Raw genomic sequence first — 22,935 nt, forward strand, 5'->3', positions numbered from 1 at the left:
CAAGTTAGTAATGATTTCAATACGTTTTTTTCATCTGTTGGTAAAAAGTTAGCAGACGATATCATTGTAAGTGGGAACCCAGTGGTGAGAGACTCTGACTTTAGATTGAACACGGACTTCACAATACTCACTGTGACTGAACAAGAGGGTGCACGGCAAATCACTGGACTGAGAGGAGGATCCGCACCTGGATGGGATGGGGTCTCGGCGGACCTGATAAAGTCTAATATGCATATTATTTTGCAGCCTTTAACACACATAATTAATTTAAGCATATCAACTGGCGTATTTCCCCAAAAATTCGAATTGGCAAAAATTTACCCCCTTTATAAATCAAATTGTTTTACCGACAAAAGCAACTACCGCCCTATTTCATTGTTAAGCGTGTTTTCCAAAGTTTTAGAACGTATAGTGAAGAATCAGCTAGTCTCATATTTACAAAACAACAATATATTGAGTGTGTGCCAATATGGATTTAAGATCAGACAAGAATATTAATGATGTATTGTTTGACGTAAATAAGGAATTGAACGACAATATCTCAAAAAATAATAGGTGTTTACTCATATTTTTAGATTTAAAAAAAGCGTTTGACTCAGTTGATCGCACAATCTTGCTACAAAAAATGGAAATGATAGGAATCCGCGGTACTGCTCTAGCATGGTTCACTAGCTACTTGAATGACAGGAAGCAGGTTGTGTCTATATGCGGAGAAAATAGCGATCCACAAAATGTAGACTACGGGGTAATACAAGGCAGCACATTAGGCCCAATTTTGTTTCTAATATATATCAACAATATTGCAAAAATTCAGTTACAAGGCAAACTTTTTCTGTTCGCAGATGACAGTTTAATATTTATTTCAGGAAGGAGTTGGCTAGAAGCACAGGCCAAAGCATTGAGTGATTTGATGAATATAAAACTGTGGTTGGATCAAAATATTCTTTCATTAAACATTTTAAAAACAAAATTTATGCCAATCTCTTTAAGCATTAACTCAGAATGCCCATTCCATGAATTGAAAATTCATAATTGTGGAACGTACACAAATTTAATATGTGATTGTAAGAGTATAGAGAGTGTAGTGTACTATAAGTATTTAGGTGTGGTTTTCGATCATCGTTTAAAGTGGACGGAACATGTAGCTTATTTGCAAAACAAAGTCAGAAAATACATTTATGCATTCAGAAGATTAAGTGACATTTTAAGTGACAAAGAAATTAAAACTGCGTATTTTGCTTACGTACAGTCTCTATTATCATTTGGTAACATTGCATGGGGAGGAGCTCGAAAATCGATCCTTGAACCTCTTTTTGTTATTCAGAAAAGTATTTTAAAAACAGGGTTTAAGGAAAAGTAAGAGATATTCAACTAACAATCTTTTTCATGAAACATCAATTCTTTCCTTGCGCCAGTTGTATATAAAAAGTATATTAACAAACATATATAAACATTTTTCTTCAATTTTCTCCTTAACGTCACATTCTTATAATACCAGGCACTCTAATAGAGTGGGGATCTCTGTAATACCATTAATTAAGTCATATTCAAATACTAACTCATTTTATATATCTCAGACCTTATTTAGAAATATATGTAACAAATTTAGTAATTTTTCTTTATTCGAAACCTTGTCTATTGAAATATTCAAACATAAAGTTAAAAGTTTTCTACTGCATATTGGACTTGGGGAGGCCGAGGCCTTGTTACTGTCCGAGTGTGGGCGGGTACCGACTGTTTACTCATGATTATAATTTACCTACGACTAACTGCTACAGTAGACATTACTGAATACTACATTATCTCCCCTTTCATTCCCACCTTCGGCTGTAAAGTTGAAAAATAACCTGTTGACAGGTACTGGAATACACTGATGGCAATGAACATTGTATTTAATCTCTACACTGCAGTAGCTTTGGGTAGAGATATATCAGTGCTACATTCCTGGGATATAAGTTTGTATATACATACTAGGTATTAAAAATACGACTCTAGCCTACGCACAGGCTGCTTGCCCATGTAGGCTAATTTCCATACGCTATGTATAATACTTTTAGTGATTTATTGTTCGTATATTAATTATCAATTTATATATTGATACTAATTGTAATAGTATTGTAATTATAATGGAAATAAAATTTCTTTCATTCATTCATTCATTCATTCACATTGATTACTTATTTAACGTTTTTATACAAATAAAAAAATCATTAACAAAAACTTTATGAGCAAAAACATTTAGTTTTTTATTTTGACACAACTTAGTGTTATTGAAATATTTTATTTTTTCACTTTTAGTTATTCTATCTTATACTCCATTTAATTCCTTACAAAAATACATATAAACATTTTTTTATACTTATAAATAAAGTTTGGAAAGTAAATATGAAAATAGGAACCACTACAAAACTAGAAATTTCCTAACCTAACCTAACACTCTGTGTATTGTCTACACTGATAATGCTTAAATCTAATGCCTGCAATACTAGGTCTTCATTGTCAGCAATGTTTTTACATTGTTTACAAATATCACTGAACAAACGCAAAAAAAACATAAAAAATATACAAATCAAATCAAATCAGATTTTTATTGCCGGAACATTCTATAATGCATGGCAAAAGTCAACTTTTTACTTGCTAGAATTTTGTCATACACCCCACAATAGATCTCATTCAGACATACAATTTACAAATTTACATACATCAATTCATTCGCCAATGATTCCCACTTCCAGCGACGGATTCAGTCAGTCTTTTTAATTGGTGGTCTCCCAATCAAATGCTAAAAACTCGTCTACATTATAAAATGCTTGTGACACTAAAAAGCGTTTCAAACGAGTCTTTAACACCTTGGGCGTTGGAGCGTTTTTTTATTGAATTTGGTAATTTGTTGACGAAATGAACACCTGCCTGTGAAGGCAAGCGTTCATAAACCACCGTTCTGTGCCTACCAGTTCGGTAGTTATCTCTGCCTCTAGTCTCATACGCATGTATGTCCCGGCCATTCGTCATGGTACATTTAGACATACAAAACAGAGTTGTTTCCAAGATGTAGAGACTGGGCAGCGTCAACAGTTGTAAATTTTTGAAGGCTTCCTTGCACGACTCTCTAAATTTCAACAGAGCGATAATGCGGATCGCTTGTTTTTGCAGCTTGAACACTCTCATAAATTGATTGTTTGCACAAGCTCCCCACAACACCAAACCGTAAGTGAGATGGGGGTAAATCAAGCCAAAATACGCCATCATTAGAACCTGAATAGGGCAGTATTTGGCTAGAGACCTCAAAACATAAATGCCTGAAAGCCAATTTGGAGCAAACGTGATCGATGTGATTATTCCAAGTCAACCCTCGATCTAGGTATATTCCCAGGAATTTCGAGCAGTAGACTTCTTCCAGCGTTGTGTCAGCCAACATAACAGCTGGCTCGTCATGCCTGTCTACTGATCGCAAAGCAAAATTTAGAAAATTAGATTTTGCAGAATTTGTCTTAAGATTGAGGCTGTTGAAATGTTGAAATGTTGGACGCAGTTGTTGATCTCAACAAAACTTTGTTGTTCCAGAATCAATTTTGATTTGCTTGTGAAACAGAGAGTCGTGTCATCAGCATACTGCACAAGTTTTCCGTGCAGAAGTGATGAACCTACGTCATTGACATAGATCAGGAAGAGAATTGGACTGAGAATTGAGCCCTGTGGGACACCATAGCTCAGGTGAATTGGTTCAGATAGTTTGTTTGCGATCTGGACAATTTGGGTTCTGTGGCTTAAAAATGACCTGAGCCACTGGAGAGGCACGCCTCGGATGCCATGAGATTCAAGTTTGTCAAGCATTGTAACATGGTCAACGCAGTCGAATGCTTTCGATAAGTCTAGGAACACACTCAATGTGGGATCCCGACGTTCTAGCCCCTCTACAACCATATCGACTAGACGTACAACTGCGTCTATTGTTCGACTTACCCTTCCTGAAGCCAAACTGGTCTTCAGATAGCTGGTTGTGCTTATTTAAAAATTGAAGCATTCTTACCAAGAAAAGTTTTTCGAATATTTTGCTCAAAACTGGCAAAATTGAGACAGGCCGGTAATTGTGTGGGGAGTGGGGATCATCTTTCTTAAAAATCGGGCTCACTTTCGCGGTTTTTAGGAGTGAGGGGAAAACTCCTTGTTTAAAAGAGAAATTTACTAATTGGGTTAAAGGTTTCACAATATGCTTTGAACATGTTTTTATTAGCCACATCGACATTAAATTTAAATCATTTGATTTTTTGGCTGGGAGCTGCTGAATTATTTTTTCAAGCTCTTCCTCAACGACAGGTGCCAGTGCCATGGAGGCTACTGGACACTGTCTCCGTCTTGGGATTCCTTGTGGCGGTGATGGGCAAGGGCCTTGCTCATAAGCAACAGATCCAAAGAATCTGTTAAGCCCATTCGCAACCTCAACCGCGTCCTCCACAAGTCTGTCACCATTTTTTAATTTGATTTGATTGTTGCATGATTTGTTTTTATTGTTGATGATGTTCCAAGCAGTTTTAGAAATATTTTTTGAAAATATAATTGATTTAGAAACATCATATGCCTTTGCCGCCTGGATCACTTTTCTGTAAATTAGTTTGTAATTTCGAAAAAATCGTTTGAATTCTTCATTGTGTGATGTTTTCTGAATTTCTGAGAAAAACTTTAGTTTTTCTCTAGAAATTAAAATTCCTTTAGTGATCCATTTCTTGTTTACCGTTTTAGGACAAACTTGTATGGTTTTGAGAGGACAGTACATGTTAACATGAAAGTTTAGTGTATCACTAAACATTTTAAAATGCTGTTCTACCGAAAGACTTGATTCTTGGAATTTCCAATCTTCTTTGGAAAGGGAAGTGTTGAGGAGAGCGATGTTTCCTGGCCTTAAGTCTCTTATTGTTTTAGTGATTTTGGGCTCCCTCTCGATTTTTACTCCATTAATAATAGCCTCTTGGCCATAGTGGTCCGAGATAGCTGTATTGACCATGTATTGACAAATGTATTTAGTAAAGTACTAGATGCTTACGATCGCCGTAACTCGCGGCCGTCATTGTTCTACTTACACACAGACTATAACAACACACACAAACGAAATAATTTGAAGATACTAACACTACAAACCCATTTACACTTAAACACTTTTAATATAATTTGTGAAATAAACAGCAGCGCAAACAAAACACGTGACGGCTCGTCCGCGTAGCGGTCAATTCTAAACGCGACCGACGCGCTCACTTTACAACCGCCGTACAAATCAGAATCTAACCAAAATGTAACAAAACCTACATCAAAAGTTACGTTGAAGCCTTTAGAATGCGTATGTATAGTCATTGAGCCAATTTAGATAAATACTATATAAAATATAAGCGTTACTGCAGAAGTCGCTAACAGCGATTCTTGCATATAACGCGGGATCGCTGACAGCGATGCTCCGGCAATCAAAGGGTTAATAAACTCACTGAGAGTAACAATTGGAACAGTCAAAGTCAAATCAAGTGCATTATACAGTATATTTATAATACTATATAGGTATTATTTGTATATTAATTTATTCGTAGATAATTAAATTTATAATTTCCAATTTAATTGGAAGAGTTTTTGCCTCTTCTATTAAGTAATTTTTATCGAAAGTTTTTCTTTTCCCTACACTTTTTTTTATCAAATAGAAGTTGAACACCTCAAGGTACAAGGTACAAGGTTTATAATTTTTCAAGATTCATTTCTATTTCTTTAAAACTTTGTATCGTGTTTTTTTCTATTTCTATTCACTAGTGCTGTATTGCGCTTGTAGGTTGAAGATCAGTCGAAAAACGGGTTCGAGAATATATTGCTTACGAGCGAAACATCGGAAATCAGCGTTGTAGGCAAAAACATCCGATGAATCGAAATACACGGAAAATGCAGTTTACGTGATAATTAATGTGAAATTCATATTACACCATATTAAAATAATAATGAAACGAACCGTCCAAGTTCGGTGTAATTTCTTGATCTGGCATCACTGTTCGTAAAGACTATACAGTAACATACTACACAATACGTAACTCTATTGTACAGATAACTGAGGCCAAACTAAAGGTTAGAGGAACTAGTCGGAAAGCTTGTTCTCTATTGAGGAAACTTCCCACCAGTAAACGTGCGACTAAAATTGCGCCATCCCAACCCAAATCTGGTGATATTGCGAAGTGTATGTTTACTCTATCTAGCAAAAATGCAAAACAAAACGCTAACTTACTGACCTACGCTATCTAACGTTTTTGCTAAGACCTTCACGATTTAATAAGGAGTTAGAAGCTTCTCTGATGTTTCCTAGAGCTTATAGAAACTTTATAGGAACTGGAGAGGGTAATCACAGCTGTGACTATATTAAAATCTTAGCAAGTGGCAAGATTTAAAGAACCTTTAAAACATCTATGACAACAGTCTCCAGGTAAAGAATAAATAACACTTTTAAGATTTTGTTATTAATTATTTGGAAAGTTGGTGAACATCATTCAATTCTAGAATCGCTGTTGAACAAGTTGGTTTTAGACCTGGCGATAATTGTTGCGAATATGTTCTTCCGTTAAAGGATTTTATTGACGACGTTTATGAGATAAAATTCAAGATATTTGTCGGCTCCTTTTATTTTAAAATGACTTATGATTCTCTCTGGAGGAGGCTTTTCTTTATAATTTTCAAAATCTTGCCCAGTGGCGCCCTGTTATTTTGTGGATTCTAATTCCCATTCTAAAACATGTTCCAGAGGCATAACCAGAGATTTTTCACGACCCTCAAGATTGGGACTGACAGAGATCAGTTCTTGATTGCCCACTAATTAACGTATACACTGTTGACCTCACCATAACAGAAAAAAAGAAGTTCATGTATGCAGACGATATCGCGTCAGCGCCTCTGCACAAGGACTTGGGCCAGACTGAGGCTACACTAACTGAAACTCTTTCCGTCTTCCAAAGAATAATTTTTTAGAAATGAAAACAAAATTCTCACCTCTCCAAGTCTAAATGAAGTAGCCTTCTTTCATCTCAATAACAAGTTGTAAAATATAAACTAAATGTCAATTTCTGAAATTTTCAACTTGACGATATCAATATCTCAAGTAAGTAGGAGTCACTCTTGCTCGCTTGCTAACGTTTAAAAGCCACCTAGTAAAGGCTGCAGGTAAAGTACGAGCTAGGTCCAATATAATACATCATCTAGTTGGATCATCCTTGGAAGGAAACGCAAAAGTTCCGCATACCTCAGCTCTGCAATAGTCTACATCGCAGATAAATGTTGAGCACCCTACAGGCTGAACAGATCGCATACTAAAATAGTTAATGTAATTAACTCTTATTTAATGTACAATTTAACAGGGTTATGAGGGTACTAAGCGGCACTCTGACTCCCACCCTCCTTTTTTGGCCACCGGTACATAGTTACATAGAAGAGACCTTACTAAAAGAGTTAATGTACAACTTAACAGGGTTGTGAGCGTACTAAGCGGCAATCTGACTCCCACTCTCTTTTCTTGGTCCTCGATTCTTATTTACATAGAAGAGACCTTACTAAAAGAGTTAATGTACAACTTAACAGGGTTATGAGGGTACTAAGCGGCAATCTGACTCCCACCTCCTTTCTTGGCCACCGGTACTCAGATACCCAGAAGAGATATTACTAAACGAGTTAATGTTGTTAATATAAAACTTAAAACGGGTAAGGACGGTATTAAGCGGACACTCTGACTCCAACTCTCCTACATTGGCCCCCGGTACATAGGTACGTAGAAGATGACCCTTACTAAAATAGTTAACGTAGTTAATGTACAACTTAACAGGGTTATGACGGTACTAAGCGGCAATCTGACTCCCACTCTCCTTTCTTGGCCACCAGATTCTTATTTACATAGAAGAGACCTTACTAAAGGAGTTAATGTACAACTTAACAGGGTTATGAGTGTACTAAGCGGCACTTTACTCCCACTCTCTTTTCTTGGTCCTCGATTCTTATTTACATAGAAGAGACCTTACTAAAGTAGTTAATGTACAACTTAACAGGGTTATGAGTGTACTAAGCGGCAATCTGAATCCCACTCTCTTTTCTTGGCACCTGGTACTTAGTTACCCAGAAGAGACCTTACTAAACGAGTTAATGTTGTTAATATAAAACTTAACAGGATTATGACGGTACTAGGTGACACTCAGACTCCAACTCTCCTACATTGGTCCCCGGTACATAGGTAAATAAAAGATACCTTACTAAAATAGTTAACGTAGTTAATGTACAACTTAAAAGCGTTATGACGGTACTAAGCGGCACTTTACTCCCACTCTCCTTTCTTGGCCACCAGTACCTAGTTACATAGAAGAGACCCTACTGAATGAGTTAATGTACAACTTAACAGGGTTATGAGTGTACTAAGCGGCACTTTACTCCCACTCTCCTTTCTTGGCCACCAGTACCTAGTTACATAGAAGAGACCCTACTGAATGAGTTAATGTACAACTTAACAGGGTTATGAGGGTACTAAGCGGCAATCTGACTCCCACTCTCTTTTCTTGGTCCTCGATTCTTATTTACATAGAAGAGACCTTACTAAAGGAGTTAATGTACAACTTAACAGGGTTATCAGGGTAGTAAGCGGCACTTTGACTCCCAACCTCCTTTCTTCGCCCCTCGGTACTTAGGTACATAGAAGAGACCTTTCTAAAAGATTATAACAAGTGTTTTCACACTTTACGACAGAAATTTCCACACGGAAAAGTTTGGCTGATGTCTACACATCCATCACCAAAGACTGTAAGTCACCTAATATGTGATGTATTTTCTCCCAACACACCAAGACAACGTCTGATGGCAGACCTGATTAATTATTCTCGAACCAACAGAAATTGTGGTGGTCTCGGAGGGAATGCACCTTGTCGAATAGATTCCTTGTTGAAGTGGGCAGGATTGAGTTTCGTAAGTTTAGGTGGTGAGACTTCCCATTGAACCGCATGACTTCAGAGCCGAACAGCGCGGAGCGGACTGCCTGGCTTAGCTGTCATGCTTAGCTTCCGGCAGGTCAATCGGCAACATTTTAATGAGAGTGCATCACTTGTGCCTTCCTAAGCATGTATGCTGACCTTAATATTCATTTATTTCAATTATTTGTCGTGTTTTATGAAAACTTATACATAAAATAGTTTTAGGGAGTGAATATCGCAGATTTTATGTATTATATTCATAATTTACATTGTATGAAATAAAAAATACAGGAAAGAATCAAGAATAAAATGTTTTGAAATATCGTTTTGAATGATACCACTACATATTACATTTTCCCTGAAACTGTGGAACCAATGGATAAAATATCGAAACATAATTTACAATAAATTATTAATTAAAAGTGATAAAATCAATATTATTTATTACTAATTTTTATAATATTTACTGATAATAAGCTTTGCCTCTTTTGAACATGGTCGCCGCACCCGAAGCTTCCAAAAGGTTAATCGGTTAAATAAAAAAAAATAATTCACAGTGGCACTGTGGTGCAATATGTGGTTCAGCACCAAGTTGTATACATATATCAGGTATGAATATCGTCTTTTTTACAAGTGTTAGAAGCTAGATATTTAAAAGATATAGTTGGATGGAAGCGGTTCTCTATTAACGTAATGACGTTGTCGCTCCACTCAGTTAATGTATGTCAGGGATCTAGAGTCTAATCAGTGGATGAAAGCCATGGATGAGGTCTACATTGTTGCTCTACTCGGCCACAGTATTTATGATTCTAGTGCCGAATCCACGGTGGGTAGTGTAGTAGCCATGAAGTCCATAGTGTTCTTCTACTCTGCCAACGAATGTTTGTGCACCTGGCACCGTATCCACGGTGGGTAGTGTAGTAGCCATGAAATCCATAGTGTTATTCTACTCGGCCAACGAATGTTTGTGCATCTGGCGCCGTATCAACGGTGGGTAGTGTAGTAGCCATGAAGTCCATAGGGTTCTTCTACTCGGCCAACGAAGTTTTGTGCAGCTGGCTCCGTATCCACGGTGGGTAGTGTAGTAGCCATGAAATCCATAGTGTTCTTCTACTCGACCAACGAAGTTTTGTGCATCTGGCACCGTATCCACGGTGGGTAGTGTAGTAGCCATGAAATCCATAGTGTTCTTCTACTCGGCCAACGAAGTTTTGTGCACCTGGCACCGTATCCACGGACGACAGCCAAGATGAGTTCTACACTGTCGTTCTACTCGGCCAACGAAGGTGTGTGCATCTGGCACCGTATCCACGGTGGGTAGTGTAGTAGCCATGAAATCCATAGTGTTCTTCTACTCGGCCAACGAAGGTTTGTGCATCTGGCGCCGTATCCACGGTGGGTAGTGTAGTAGCCATGAAATCCATAGTGTTCTTCTACTCGACCAACGAAGTTTTGTGCATCTGGCACCGTATCCACGGTGGGTAGAGTAGTAGCCATGAAATCCATAGTGTTCTTCTACTCGGCCAACGAAGTTTTGTGCACCTGGCACCGCATCCACGGACGACAGCCAAGATGAGTTCTACACTGTCGTTCTACTCGGCCAACGAAGGTTTGTGCATCTGGCGCCGTATCCACGGTGGGTAGTGTAGTAGCCATGAAATCCATAGTGTTATTCTACTCGGCCAACGAATGTTTGTGCATCTGGCGCCGTATCCACGGACGACAGCCTAAGATGAGTTCTACACTGTCGTTCTAATCAGCCAACGAAGGTTTGTGCATCTGGCGCCGTATCCACGGTGGGATACTGTAGTAGCCATGAAATCCACAGTGTTCTTCTACTCGACCAACGAAGATTTGTACATCTGGCGCCGTATCCACGGTGGGTAGTGTAGTAGCCATGAAATCCATAGTGTTCTTCTACTCGGCCAACAAAGGTTTGTGCATCTGGCGCCGTATCCACGGTGGGTAGTGTAGTAGCCATGAAATCCATAGTATTATTCTACTCGGCCAACGAAGTTTTGTGCATCTGGCACCGTATCCATGGACGACAGCCAAGATGAGTTCTACACTGTCGTTCTACTCTGCCAACGAAGGTTTATGAATCTGGCGCCGTATCCACGGGGTGTAGTGTAGTAGCCATGAAGTCCATAGTGTTCTTCTACGCGGCCAACGAAGGTTTGTACATCTGGCGCCGTATCCACGGTGGGTAGTGTAGTAGCCATGAAGTCCATAGTGTTCTTCTACTCGGCCAACGAAGGTTTGTGCATCTGGCACCGTATCCATGGACGACAGCCAAGATGAGTTCTACACTGTAGTTCTACTCGGCCAACGAATGTTTGTGAATCTGGTGTCGTATCCACGGTAAGTAGTATGACAGGCGAGTATAGACATCCGGAAAACCAGGCTTGGCACAGCCAAAACCGAAAGAAGTTATGCCAGCGAGGAACCATCTCCCATCTTTCCGGCTGCACTGCAGTGGGCCGCCCGAGTCTCCCTGGAACAGTGGCAGGCATAATCAATAAAACGTTCACTTAATTTTTCTCGATTGCAATAAATGTGCTGATTTCTATATGCTATATGCACAGATTACGTTACAACTATTAAAGAATAGTTACAAAATAATTTATAATGCTAATTTAAATCATGCCTATTTTGTTTCTCAGTCGTAAAGCCAAACAGTAAATCGTATAGTGGATATGACTTTATCTCTAGCAAAGCCTCGATGAGTTATGCCTTATACATCTGCCGTCCCCTGTCATATGCCATCAACAGTCTTTCCGCAAAGGAATGTAAATCTTATTTTAGTTAGAACGTAGTGACAGAGAAGAGGGGAAGACTACCGACATATTGCACTTGCATCTATGTTTACCGATATATGCTGTAATACGTGTGGTGTCCTGTAAATATTTACCACAGAAAGTAATATGCTTTCTCTGAGACATAATGTAGCAGTTGCATTGCTTACATGTACAGTTGAGAGGCGACTACATGCAACTAGCTTATTGTTTACAACGTCAAATATCAGGTGCCGGTTGACAGAGTAGGCAAGAGAGGGTTTGGGGGAATTCCTCATTGTGTAATCAGGCTAAACATTAGTACAGTATAACAGAAGTTTCCCAGAGCTCGGCCCCTTTCTATTTAATATATGTCTCCATAATATTATATAGTGTGTTGAGAGAGATTGTGTTGTGTTTTATGCTTCATGCTTTGTGTTGTGTTATGCTATATAGTACACCCTTATCTCGGCTTCGTCATTTACTTAGAGCGCTAGAGACTATTAGCCAGATTCTGTTGAGTTTTTCCAAATGTCTGTTATCTTCTCATTAAACTTATATTGACGTTTCATTATGACGCTTACGTTGTTTACATTGATCTTTGAACCTAGTCAATATGGAATTAATTTATATTATTGTTAATTCTTATTTGCTTTTATTATTATTTAAGTATGTATATATTTAAGGGTGCTAGACCACTTTAAGAGCCATATGGACAAATTGAGAAAAAAGCCAAAATGAATGAAAATATCGTGTAAAACTATAAAAACTCTATACAGTCCAACATTTAAACACTTTATTGAAAATAAAAACATCATAAGGAGCCATGGAAAAGTTGAGAAACAAGCCAAAATAAATGAGAATATCATGTAAAAACTATAAGGAAACTCTATTAAGTCAAACATTAAATCATATTAAATGTAAGTCATTTTTTATTTCTTTGATATTTTTACTATCCAATATATTCAAAAATCTCTTTCGCAAATAGACTTTGAAACCTTCCAGTTTTGAAAATCAAAATTTATCTTTAATTCTTTCTAAATTCGAAATTTCTTATTTCGTATTTTCTTCTAATTCATTCAACTTCTTATACTCTAACTTAAATTCACCAACCTTGTTTAACTCTTTCAAGAACTCCATTTACATAGAAGAAAATTTGACTGAAAAAATTATCTTATTTTATTTTATGTAAGATTCAATTGAATGTAAGATTGATTGAAGTTTTTGATGTCGGTTCCATGCTTCCTCTAAACGACATATTTCTTTCTCAGAGTCACATGGAATTTTAATTAATCAATAACTGTTTTGGAAAAACAAATCTTTATATTCAAATAGGAGAAATTTGTGGTGTTCTTTAATGAATTCTTTTTACAAAACCTGATACTCACAAAAAGTCGCGAGTAAGTCATAGTTTCCAACATCATCTTTTTCTGGCACCCACACATCTAATATAGGTACATGTTTTTTTCCAACAAACAGTCATAAATAATTAATGGTTGGAAATCTTCTGACTGGCGAATTTTTATCTTACTTTCAATATCTTTCAAAACTAATTCTGAAATATCTTTATTGTATTTTTCATATATACGTCCATATCTAAACCCAGTAAAAACTGGCATATGAGTTGAATTAATAAGCTCTGAATATTCTTTGTTACATAAAGAAGGTTGTAACTGTTGTTTAACATATTTTGGTAATTCATAGATCTCTGTTATATAATTTTAACACATTATTTATATGCTAGAAATTTTTAAGAGCTTGGAGAGTTCATTTTGGGCGCTTTTATAATATTGGGCAACCTTGACTATTTAATACGGAAATGGCTTACTTAAGAATTTTAATTTCACAAAGATTTGCCCAAATTTATTAAGAATAATGATTTAACAAAGTATTTTGTTACAATGTGACTGGTTTTATACAATCACTTGAATGTTACATGAAATAAAATAAGATAGCTTCATTCCAATAATTTATTTTTCTTAATTGGAAATAGAGAATGTAATATTTTTCATAGAAAAGTAAGTTTTATAGATCTATAATGTGGAGTGTAAAATATTGTATACTCATTGATGGAATGAGTCAAAAATAGATTTATATAAAGAAGAACTAAATTTTTGTTTCTAATCTGCGGTTTTTAATAATTATTTTATTATCTTAAAAAATAATCCAATGTCCATTAAATTTTAATACCAAATTCACAAAGTTCAATACTTAAGCGGTTTTATCACAAATTTTTATTCAATGAATTTGATCAACGATAATGATCGTTATTAAGGTGTCCATAAACCCAATAAAAAATAATGCCACCTAATACCAATGCGCACTAGTTGTTGTGTACTGGTTGATAAGTATGGCCACTTCCTTTCAAATAGTACCGAAAAGTTCAAAAAATTTCAAAAGTTCAAAAAGTCTTTATTCAATAATTGTATTACAGGCATTTATACAATTTTTGTGCTTCACAAAGCACGAGTGAAATTAGAAAGAAATTTAATTTATTATTTTAGTCTATCTTTCTCTCTTTGTCTGAGCGATGACTAAGATTTTACATTCCGATTGTCAATGCAGATATAAGTAATATAATAATTATTGCTATTATAATTTTATACTTTATGCATAATAAGTATGGACTTCAAGAAGCTGAATATTTTCAATAAAACTTCAATTTCATTACGAATAAATTCAACTATATAATCTGTTAACATGAGATAGATATTTATATACATAATTTAAAAAACTAGGAAATGAGGATTTTTTAATGGAACTAGGCAAAAAACAAACTTTAAATGATTTAAATATTCGATGAAAAACGTCTTGTTAGTCATATGTACAAACAAAAAGTTAAGTTTAGCAAACCAATGTATATTGGATTTTCAGTTCTTGATCTATAAAAATGTTTTTTATGTATGAGTTTTATTATTATGAACTTAAGAAATATGATGCAGAGTTGAATCTATGTTACATGGATACAGACGGTTATTTCATTGAAATTAATGAGAATCAATATAATGTTATTAAAGAAAATTTGAATGAGTTTGATACAAGTAATTATCCAAAGGATCATAAATATTTCACGAATAAAAATAGGTTATAGGAATATTCGGTGCGGCTTCATAGCACCTAATCTTTTAGCACCTAATCTCATACCACCTACAGAAAAAAAGTCGTCATTTAGGTGCTGTGATATTAGGCGCTATAAGGTTAGGTACTGTGCAACGATCCATGGTTCGTTTTAGGTGCCGTGAGACTGTTTCAAGTTTCAGTGTCACAAGCACCTCTCGCTTTGTTCCAAAGGGGCCTTGGTGGGGACAGAGGGGATGGAGGAGAATCCAACCTTGCCCCTCACCCCGCTCCCGGACGAACCCGCCATTACAGCAGGGCGAGCAGTCGACAGCCACAAGGCGAGGCGACACGAGATAGACAATTGTCTCCTCGCACAAGAGAAGGGTCCGTGCGCATGGCGTGCGGCGGTTGTTGATTACAACTAATAATGGCACCAAAAATTATTTACCTTGAATTTGAATGAATGTTTAGGCCAAACCGCAAATCTTGCACATAACCATAAGTAAATTATTTGTTCATCTAATTTCATTGGGTTTTACATTTTTATATAAGTTTTTAATCGTCATTGGAATTAAATGTGTTCAAATCGTATATTCCGTGCACTGAAAACCGGTAATAATTTGCATTCAAATCTATATAAAAATAGGCAAAACCTTAAATCATTCATCACTTATTCTGCAATTTCCCTACGTCAGACAAAGTAAATATTTTATACACGTAAGTATCATGACTTACATAAAAAAGCAAATTTATTTGGATTAAAAATGTAACATCCATAGGGAATTTCAACCATTAGAAGAACTATAGTTTAGCTTTTTAAACCTCCCAATGTTCTATAACAGTGAAATTTGACTCACGAGTTTTATACTTTCAGCCGAAAAGTCTAGCTATTTCATGCCAAACTGCTAGATAAGTGTTATAATGAATACACGTACTATACATATATGATGTTTTTTGTGAACCAAATACGAGATTACTTAAAATTAACCCGAACGATGTTAGAAGCATTGAAAGACTCGACAGAGTGTAACATAAGTGGTAGCGCACAGACGATTCTTCTTTTATCTTAAAATCAATAGAGTTCTTATTTAGACCAATAAGAGCATATGTACCAAGTTTGAAGTCACTAGGGCCTTTATAATAAGAGTTATCGCACAGACGGATGCACAACAAACCATTTCAAATAAAGCCTTTCAATTCTTCATAAAGCGTTAATAAATAGGCGGTTCTTTACATTGCATTAAAAAATATATTTGTTTTATAATTACTATATAAACTTATAAGTCAAAACTGCAATTTCTATAAATTCAATTCCATAAAATAACGAAACTAACCTGAGCTTTTTATAGTAAAAAAATCAAACTGTACAAAAACGGATTATATTAGTTTTTTAATATTTAACTCAATGGTGTTCTCCGTGTTATCAAGATGAGTGATTGTGCCGTTTGCGACGATCTTCTGCCTGATGTGAGTGCCTGTTTGTTCTCAATGTAAAACAAATCTACACTTCGTTTGTGCTGATATTTTAAAAAGCACATGGAATCGCAATGGGACAAGTCCGTCGTGAATCATGGAAGTGTAAGAACTGCTGCTCAGGTAAGAGTAAATAGCAAAAATAAACAAATTACTAAGGACATTTTGGCCAAATTGCAAGAAGAAGTTTTGTCAAAATGGAGGATACCGTTCAGGCTCAATTTGAAAAATATGATATTACTTTTAAGAAACAAATGGGTGAATTTAAGGAGCCCATACAAATTTTTTTCTATTTATTATTGCTTATAAATTTGTAATGCTTATAATTAAATTTTTTTGTACATAATTGTTAATGCTGCTTTATTCTAAGTAATATTATAATATACCATTTACCATACATGGTATTATACATAGCCATACCATTTAATAGATTTACACTGCTTTTGTCTAGTTTTTTGAATTTAGTTTAAGTGAAGACAATGTTTATGGAAATATGAATTGGACAATGAACACTAAGATAATTGTAATTATGATTCAACTGAACTCCCCGCACGCGCGGCTTGAGGTGCACTGGGAGGTAAATTTTATTTATATTGTATTTTTAGATAATAAAGAAGATTGAACTTTAACTTGAACTTGAAAAATTGATTTAAAAATATTATTTTAATATTCTATTAAAAAGTGCATATTGTTGTCTATCAATGGCATGAGTATACATTTAAAAAGGTGAAGATGTCTAAATTCTTTCAATCTGGCTTATGGGCTTATATGAAATAATATCCATAGTACGATTACAAATAAGACCTCCTACATATTACACATAAAAATGAATCACAACATATTCTTATTTCGACAAATTTTTAGTAATCCGTTGAAATGTTAAGAAATTTTATAAGAAGAGGTGGATCAAAATAGTTGCCTGGAATATTTTACAATTTGAAAAACTATTCTAATATTGTTTCATAATCGAATTTTAACTGAGTATTTAAAAGTTGTTGACACTCAGTTCATGTTCGTAAAACAGGCAGAAACCATTTTAATACAAATTAAATTTCAGAACGGTGCCTTGATCAGTAGATTACGTAGACAGCAAATTTTTTTTTTTATATATATACTTAAATATATATATATATATATATATATATATATATATATATATATATATATATACTTATATATATATATATATATACTATTATATATATATATATATATATATATATATAAATATATATATATATATATACTAGCAGTTACCCGCGGCTTTCGCACGCAATTTTTCTGTTGAAAAACTGGACAATATATCTATAGAATAATAAGCAGTCTAGAGATAATCGATAGTCACTCAAAGCTATTCCAATCTCCTGATCCAATTTAGATTTAAGTTTAAAGAACAGAGATTTGGGATCCTGAAGTCGTAAACTGAAATAGTTTTTATAAGATTAGTATTTCCCTCCCACATTCCATGTTAATTTATTGACGTTCTTCGATGGCTTCAGTAACAATAAGAGTTACCTTTTTATCCCAATGACGAAAGTGTATCGTACAACTCAAAAATTGCTGCGGTCAATATGGGTCTGTTCTGGTCGTTTAAATTCACCCCCGGTCTAATCTATTTATAGTTCCACAATTGATTTATGCTGTTGCGCTAACCAAGAATGGTCTCATATGTTTGGTTTCGGAATCTAACTTAGGTTAAATTTTGATGATTAAGTGATTTTGATATTTTTTACCGATCGCTAAATATGTATTAGGGGTATATGCTTCAAGTATTAGGGCAATATTATCTCCATTTGCTTTTCAATAACTACAGTAAAAAGGCCATACACAATGTTAAAGGAACTAACCAGATTACATTACGTTTATGTGCAAACATTCACAGCTTTATACAATATGGTAGTTGTTTATAACAGATTATAAATAGCATTTCTATTGTATTAGATGGATTATTGATCATTGGCGCAATCTAAATTTAAAATTAAATAACTTCGTATTTGCAATCTACATTACACTACTGATTAAGCACTTTACAATAATTCCATATTTACTCAAATCTAAATGTAAACACATGTGTTTCTCTGCCTCTTTGATAAACTTCAGCTGAAAGTGTTAACAGCTACTCTAAGTGTTAATTCAGACCAAAAGCTATACCGGTTCCAAATTTCAGCACAATCCGTATAGCAGTTTCAGCGTGATTCCAGGACAAACATCTTAACATCTAAACATACAAACAATCCAAACATCCAAAATATCCAAACATTCAAACTTTCGCATTTATAATATTAGTGGGATATATATCTTATTACAGATTGCTCCAGTAACGCACTTATAAGAGCGTGTCTTGTTTTGGCTGTTCAATGAAAATAACAACTTGTTATGAGTCTTTATAAAAATTATTAATCAGCCTGCTATCTCTGAATTTTGGTGTATTTGGCGCGAATATCTCTCTTAGTAATGATTGCATAACAAATTTAAATTAATGTTTAAATTACATTGTCAAAGCTGAACATTCATAGATTAAAAAATGAATGTATGAGACCATGTTAAACAAGTCGTGAATCTTAAAAAGAGGATGAGGACTATTAGGACATTACTTGAAAAAACTGAGAACAAGTATACAGTAAGGCTTCAGAAGACCCATATAACATGACATACAGTGCAAGACGACAACATCAAAACGTATATTAACACTTTTGTTGCTGGTATATACTGAGTGAGATCGACTACTCTCAGTCCTCCCACTGCGTCGTAAGAAAGTTTGCCGCAGTCTACTTGTAGACTGATTGTTGTTAAAATTAATCTTCCTGATTTTTGAGGATCAAAGTTATTAATTGTTTAGGACGCAATCTCAATACCTCTTAAAATGTTCCATATGATACTATTAATAACATATCCATTTCATTGTAATCTATTTATACAGGATGTATTACATAGGAAAGAAATACAATTTTATAATATAGAACAAAAATAGGCTTTCAATCTCGGATTTTTATTGTATATAAAAAATTATAATTATCAGAAATAAACTCTAATTATTGCCTGGCTCACTTGCCTACATAACGGGCATTGGAGATTAACCTGGCAACCATGCAGTGTGTCTCAGCACTCAGTGCACTGGCACAAGGCACAAGGAAAGACCACATGTGTAGACCTTTGAATCAGGCACACTGCACAGTTACGAGGCACGCAGCAGGAGTGCCTCGTGAAAAATACAACAAATATTGCAATTTGTCCTTCTGAGTAATTATAACATGCCTATTTTGTTTTTTTGTTTATCTGCAATGCTCAATAACAATATTATATTTATTTCTGCTAATATAATTATGCACAGTTGCTACTCAAAATTAATGATGACATGTTTTTTTGTAATATACAATACTGAGTCAGAAATATATAAATTTATAAAAGTTTCCACCAAAGCTTAATAAAAAGTGGTTCACAGTGTTCTAGTGGTTGTGATTTTGTTATTATTCTGATAGCTTTGTTTTTCAGGATAATGATTTCATTAATTTTAGCGCTATTACCCAATAATATTGGGACATACCTTGTTATTGATTAAAAATAGGCATAGTATGCAGATTTAAAATATTTTTCAGTAACACAATTTATAATACGTCTAAGTAAAAAAAATTACTCTACCAAAATATTCCTAGAAATTTAGCACAAGAAAAGAAATAATTTGGTGTGTCAATTGTAGGGGTTTGTCGTAAAGTAAACAAAATGTTTTGAGTTTTGACTTCATTTAGTAAAGATCCATTTGATCTAAAACCACACTGAGGCTTTCTCAACTGATTCAATGACAAGAACTTGTAGTTTGTCAAAGTTTGTATGGATATTCTAAAGAGTTGTGTCGTTAGCATATAAAAGAGATTTTAACCTAACAACGGTAGGGAAATTAATTTATATATAATAAAAACATAATAGGGCCCCAGGACTGACCCTTAGGTACAACAATCCCGATCACCAAATTGTTGGACCGATTTCCATTAATAGAAACAAACTTTTCGCCTGCGGTTAGATAAAATAGTCTTTAAAAGAACTCTTTAAAGCCGGATTCCCATTAATACCGTAATAGTTAAGTTTTCAGGCCCTGCTCAAGTCAAAATATGTTACCTGAGCAAAGGCTTTAATCTCAAAAGTGTTTAGGACCTCCTTAATTAGTGCGTAAACTGCATCAATGGTGTATTTACCTCTTCTATTGTAATAAATTTAGATTGATGTTATTTTCCAGATACGCAAAAGGTCCATCATGTAAAAACAGTTTCTATTATTACAGGACAGGTAAAATTTATACTGGGCAATAGCTCTCAGGGAAACTCCTAGACCCTTTCTTAAGAATCGGGCAGATATACATATAGTTAATGGGTTCAAAAACGTATGGTAAATTCGTTAAAATATATTGTTAGATTTGTTATAAATGTCTTTTGCTTTCTGAGTTTTTAACTCTTTTGACAGCTTTAATGACCTCATCAATTGAGACTTCTACAAAAGATAAATGTTTTTCTTTCAAAATATGGTAATTTCTTATTAAGTTCATTCTATTAACATGAGGCTTTTTTGATTACTACCCTTTATTTGGTTTTAACCGAATTAATAAAACCAATGGTTTAAGTTACCTGGAGTGATATTTTATTGATAAATGTCGATTGAGATGCTAAATGTTTGTATTTTCGTTTATCTGCACCGAAAACGCCTTATATTGGCGTTAAAACCTCTCCCCAGGCCTTATATTGGTTACTGCTATTTTTTATATTTTTGCGAAATTGTGAGTTCGCATCTTCTACGGACTTTTTATAAACATTTCTAGAGATTTTAAATAGTTAACACGAAGCCCTGTCACTAGTAGAAAGTTTTGTCGATTTCTCCAAAAACAAAAATTTCTTTCATTTGGTCCAGTTCCCCACTATACCAATAATTTTGATTTCGACCTTTAATCTCACTAACTGTGGAACGTTGTTTTTTCACTGTAGAGTAAAATGTTTATTTATGAACTGAAATGGAGAAATATGCATGAACGAGTTTTTTGCGCAGAGAATACTCTTCCATTACTAAGTACGACATTCCAATCATGTGAAAACAAATGGTTTGTCAGATCATCAATAGAGGATTCTGGAAAAATTAAAATAAAATGTGTCTCTTGTACTTTTTGGATTTAGCAAGGTTTTAGATGTTTCAGAAAAAGTATTCTTTTGAATATTTAAAATAAGCCCATTACGATCCGAGAAAGAAAAATAAAGATGTTGCATGAAATAACCTGATCTAGGCAGACTAAAAAACATTATCAAGACAATGGGCTCCCCGAGTTTACAAAGGAAGTTTACAAGGAAGTAAGGAAAGGAAGTTTACAAAGCAAAACGTAGTTCTTTTATAGCGGGTACTACTTCCATGAAAACGAGTAATCTAGGGTTTATCTTCTTTAACATACGTTGTATAATCAATTTATATGACGAGAACTCGGTGTGTGTGTGTGTGTGTGTGTGTGTGTGTGTGTGTGTGTGTGTGTGTGTGTGTGTGTGTGTGAAATTTAAACTTTTTTCGGATAGCAGGAAGATGAAAAATAATAATATACTTTTTCTAGGGTTTGTAATTTTATATTTCAGTCGCTATGGTAGTTAATCATCATAAAGACGCTATTGATTTTCTGTGAAAGTTATGAGGCATGTGTGTGCCACATTTTTATGTACATAGGACATAGGGAAGGTCTTCTAAGAATTCCAAGTCCATTTCTACCCCTCAATGAATGGATTATATTAATGAAAGATGTAGTTATTGCTATGTATAATACATTGTATAATTCAAAATGAATAAGTAAAAGCACCTACCTAGGAGGGAAATACAGGATGGTTTACTAGAAAGGAGTCACTTTAGTTCAGATATGATAAAGCCGAACTTCTATTGACAGTCAAGCTCCACGCGATTGAACTAATATGGGCTTAAATTAATTTACATATCGCAAAAACAATAAGTCGTTCACTATTAATTCTATCTCACAAAATTTGTAAAGAAGCTTTGGAAAAGACTACGCCTGATTGTTGGATGAAAGTTGTAGAGAATACAAAAATAGTTATTGATAACGCTTGAACCAATGAATGATTGCTGGGGGAGGCTGTAGAGAGACTACTAATATTTTGACTGAGGGACAGAAATTCGTCGGAAGACTGTCAGTGAACATGAGGTAAACAGTGAAAATATAACACCGATAACAAAGACGATGGTGATAGGATTATGGAAGGTATTCGGCTGCTTTGCTTTGAGGAATATTAATTTCCCTCAAATTATCTGTTAGTGAATTTTACAAATATAAGTTTAATTAAATGTTTGTTTTGGGTAAATGGATAATTTAATTGCCTTTCCTTAAATTATTATATTTACCAGAATCATACAAGCCTAATTTAAACATTTTCCTGTTGTGGTTTGTGTGAAAATAAAACTGTCGATATTATATCTTGTGATTTTGGCACACGGGGCAAGTTGGTATGTGTGTTTCATTAAGCCATAATGTAGTAAGGTTCCGGCACAGTTACTGTGTACCTCGCTTGTTCTGCACCCTCACTCATAAGTAAAGACTATTAGTAATAAGCATTGCGTGATTTATAAATAAATATAAGTCTAATGAGTATCCCCAAAAAACTTGTTACGCCTTTAATTATTAACTTAGAACTCTGAAT

General features: G+C 34.8%; 1 protein-coding gene across 1 annotated transcript in view; it reads right to left on the reverse strand.

The window, feature by feature from the left end:
* Positions 1-10,781: 10,781 nt before the first annotated feature.
* The window catches only part of LOC124369660 (transmembrane protease serine 9-like), a 66,478-nt gene continuing 54,324 nt past the window's right edge, over positions 10,782-22,935 (reverse strand). The window contains exon 5 of the mRNA XM_046827711.1: positions 10,782-11,454. Within this exon, the coding sequence (XP_046683667.1) occupies positions 11,278-11,454 (177 nt within the window). The 3' untranslated portion in view covers positions 10,782-11,277. The remainder of the gene's footprint in view (positions 11,455-22,935) is intronic.

This window comes from Homalodisca vitripennis, chromosome X (genome assembly GCF_021130785.1).
Source record: "Homalodisca vitripennis isolate AUS2020 chromosome X, UT_GWSS_2.1, whole genome shotgun sequence".
In the NCBI taxonomy this organism is placed as follows: Eukaryota; Metazoa; Arthropoda; class Insecta; order Hemiptera; family Cicadellidae; genus Homalodisca; species Homalodisca vitripennis.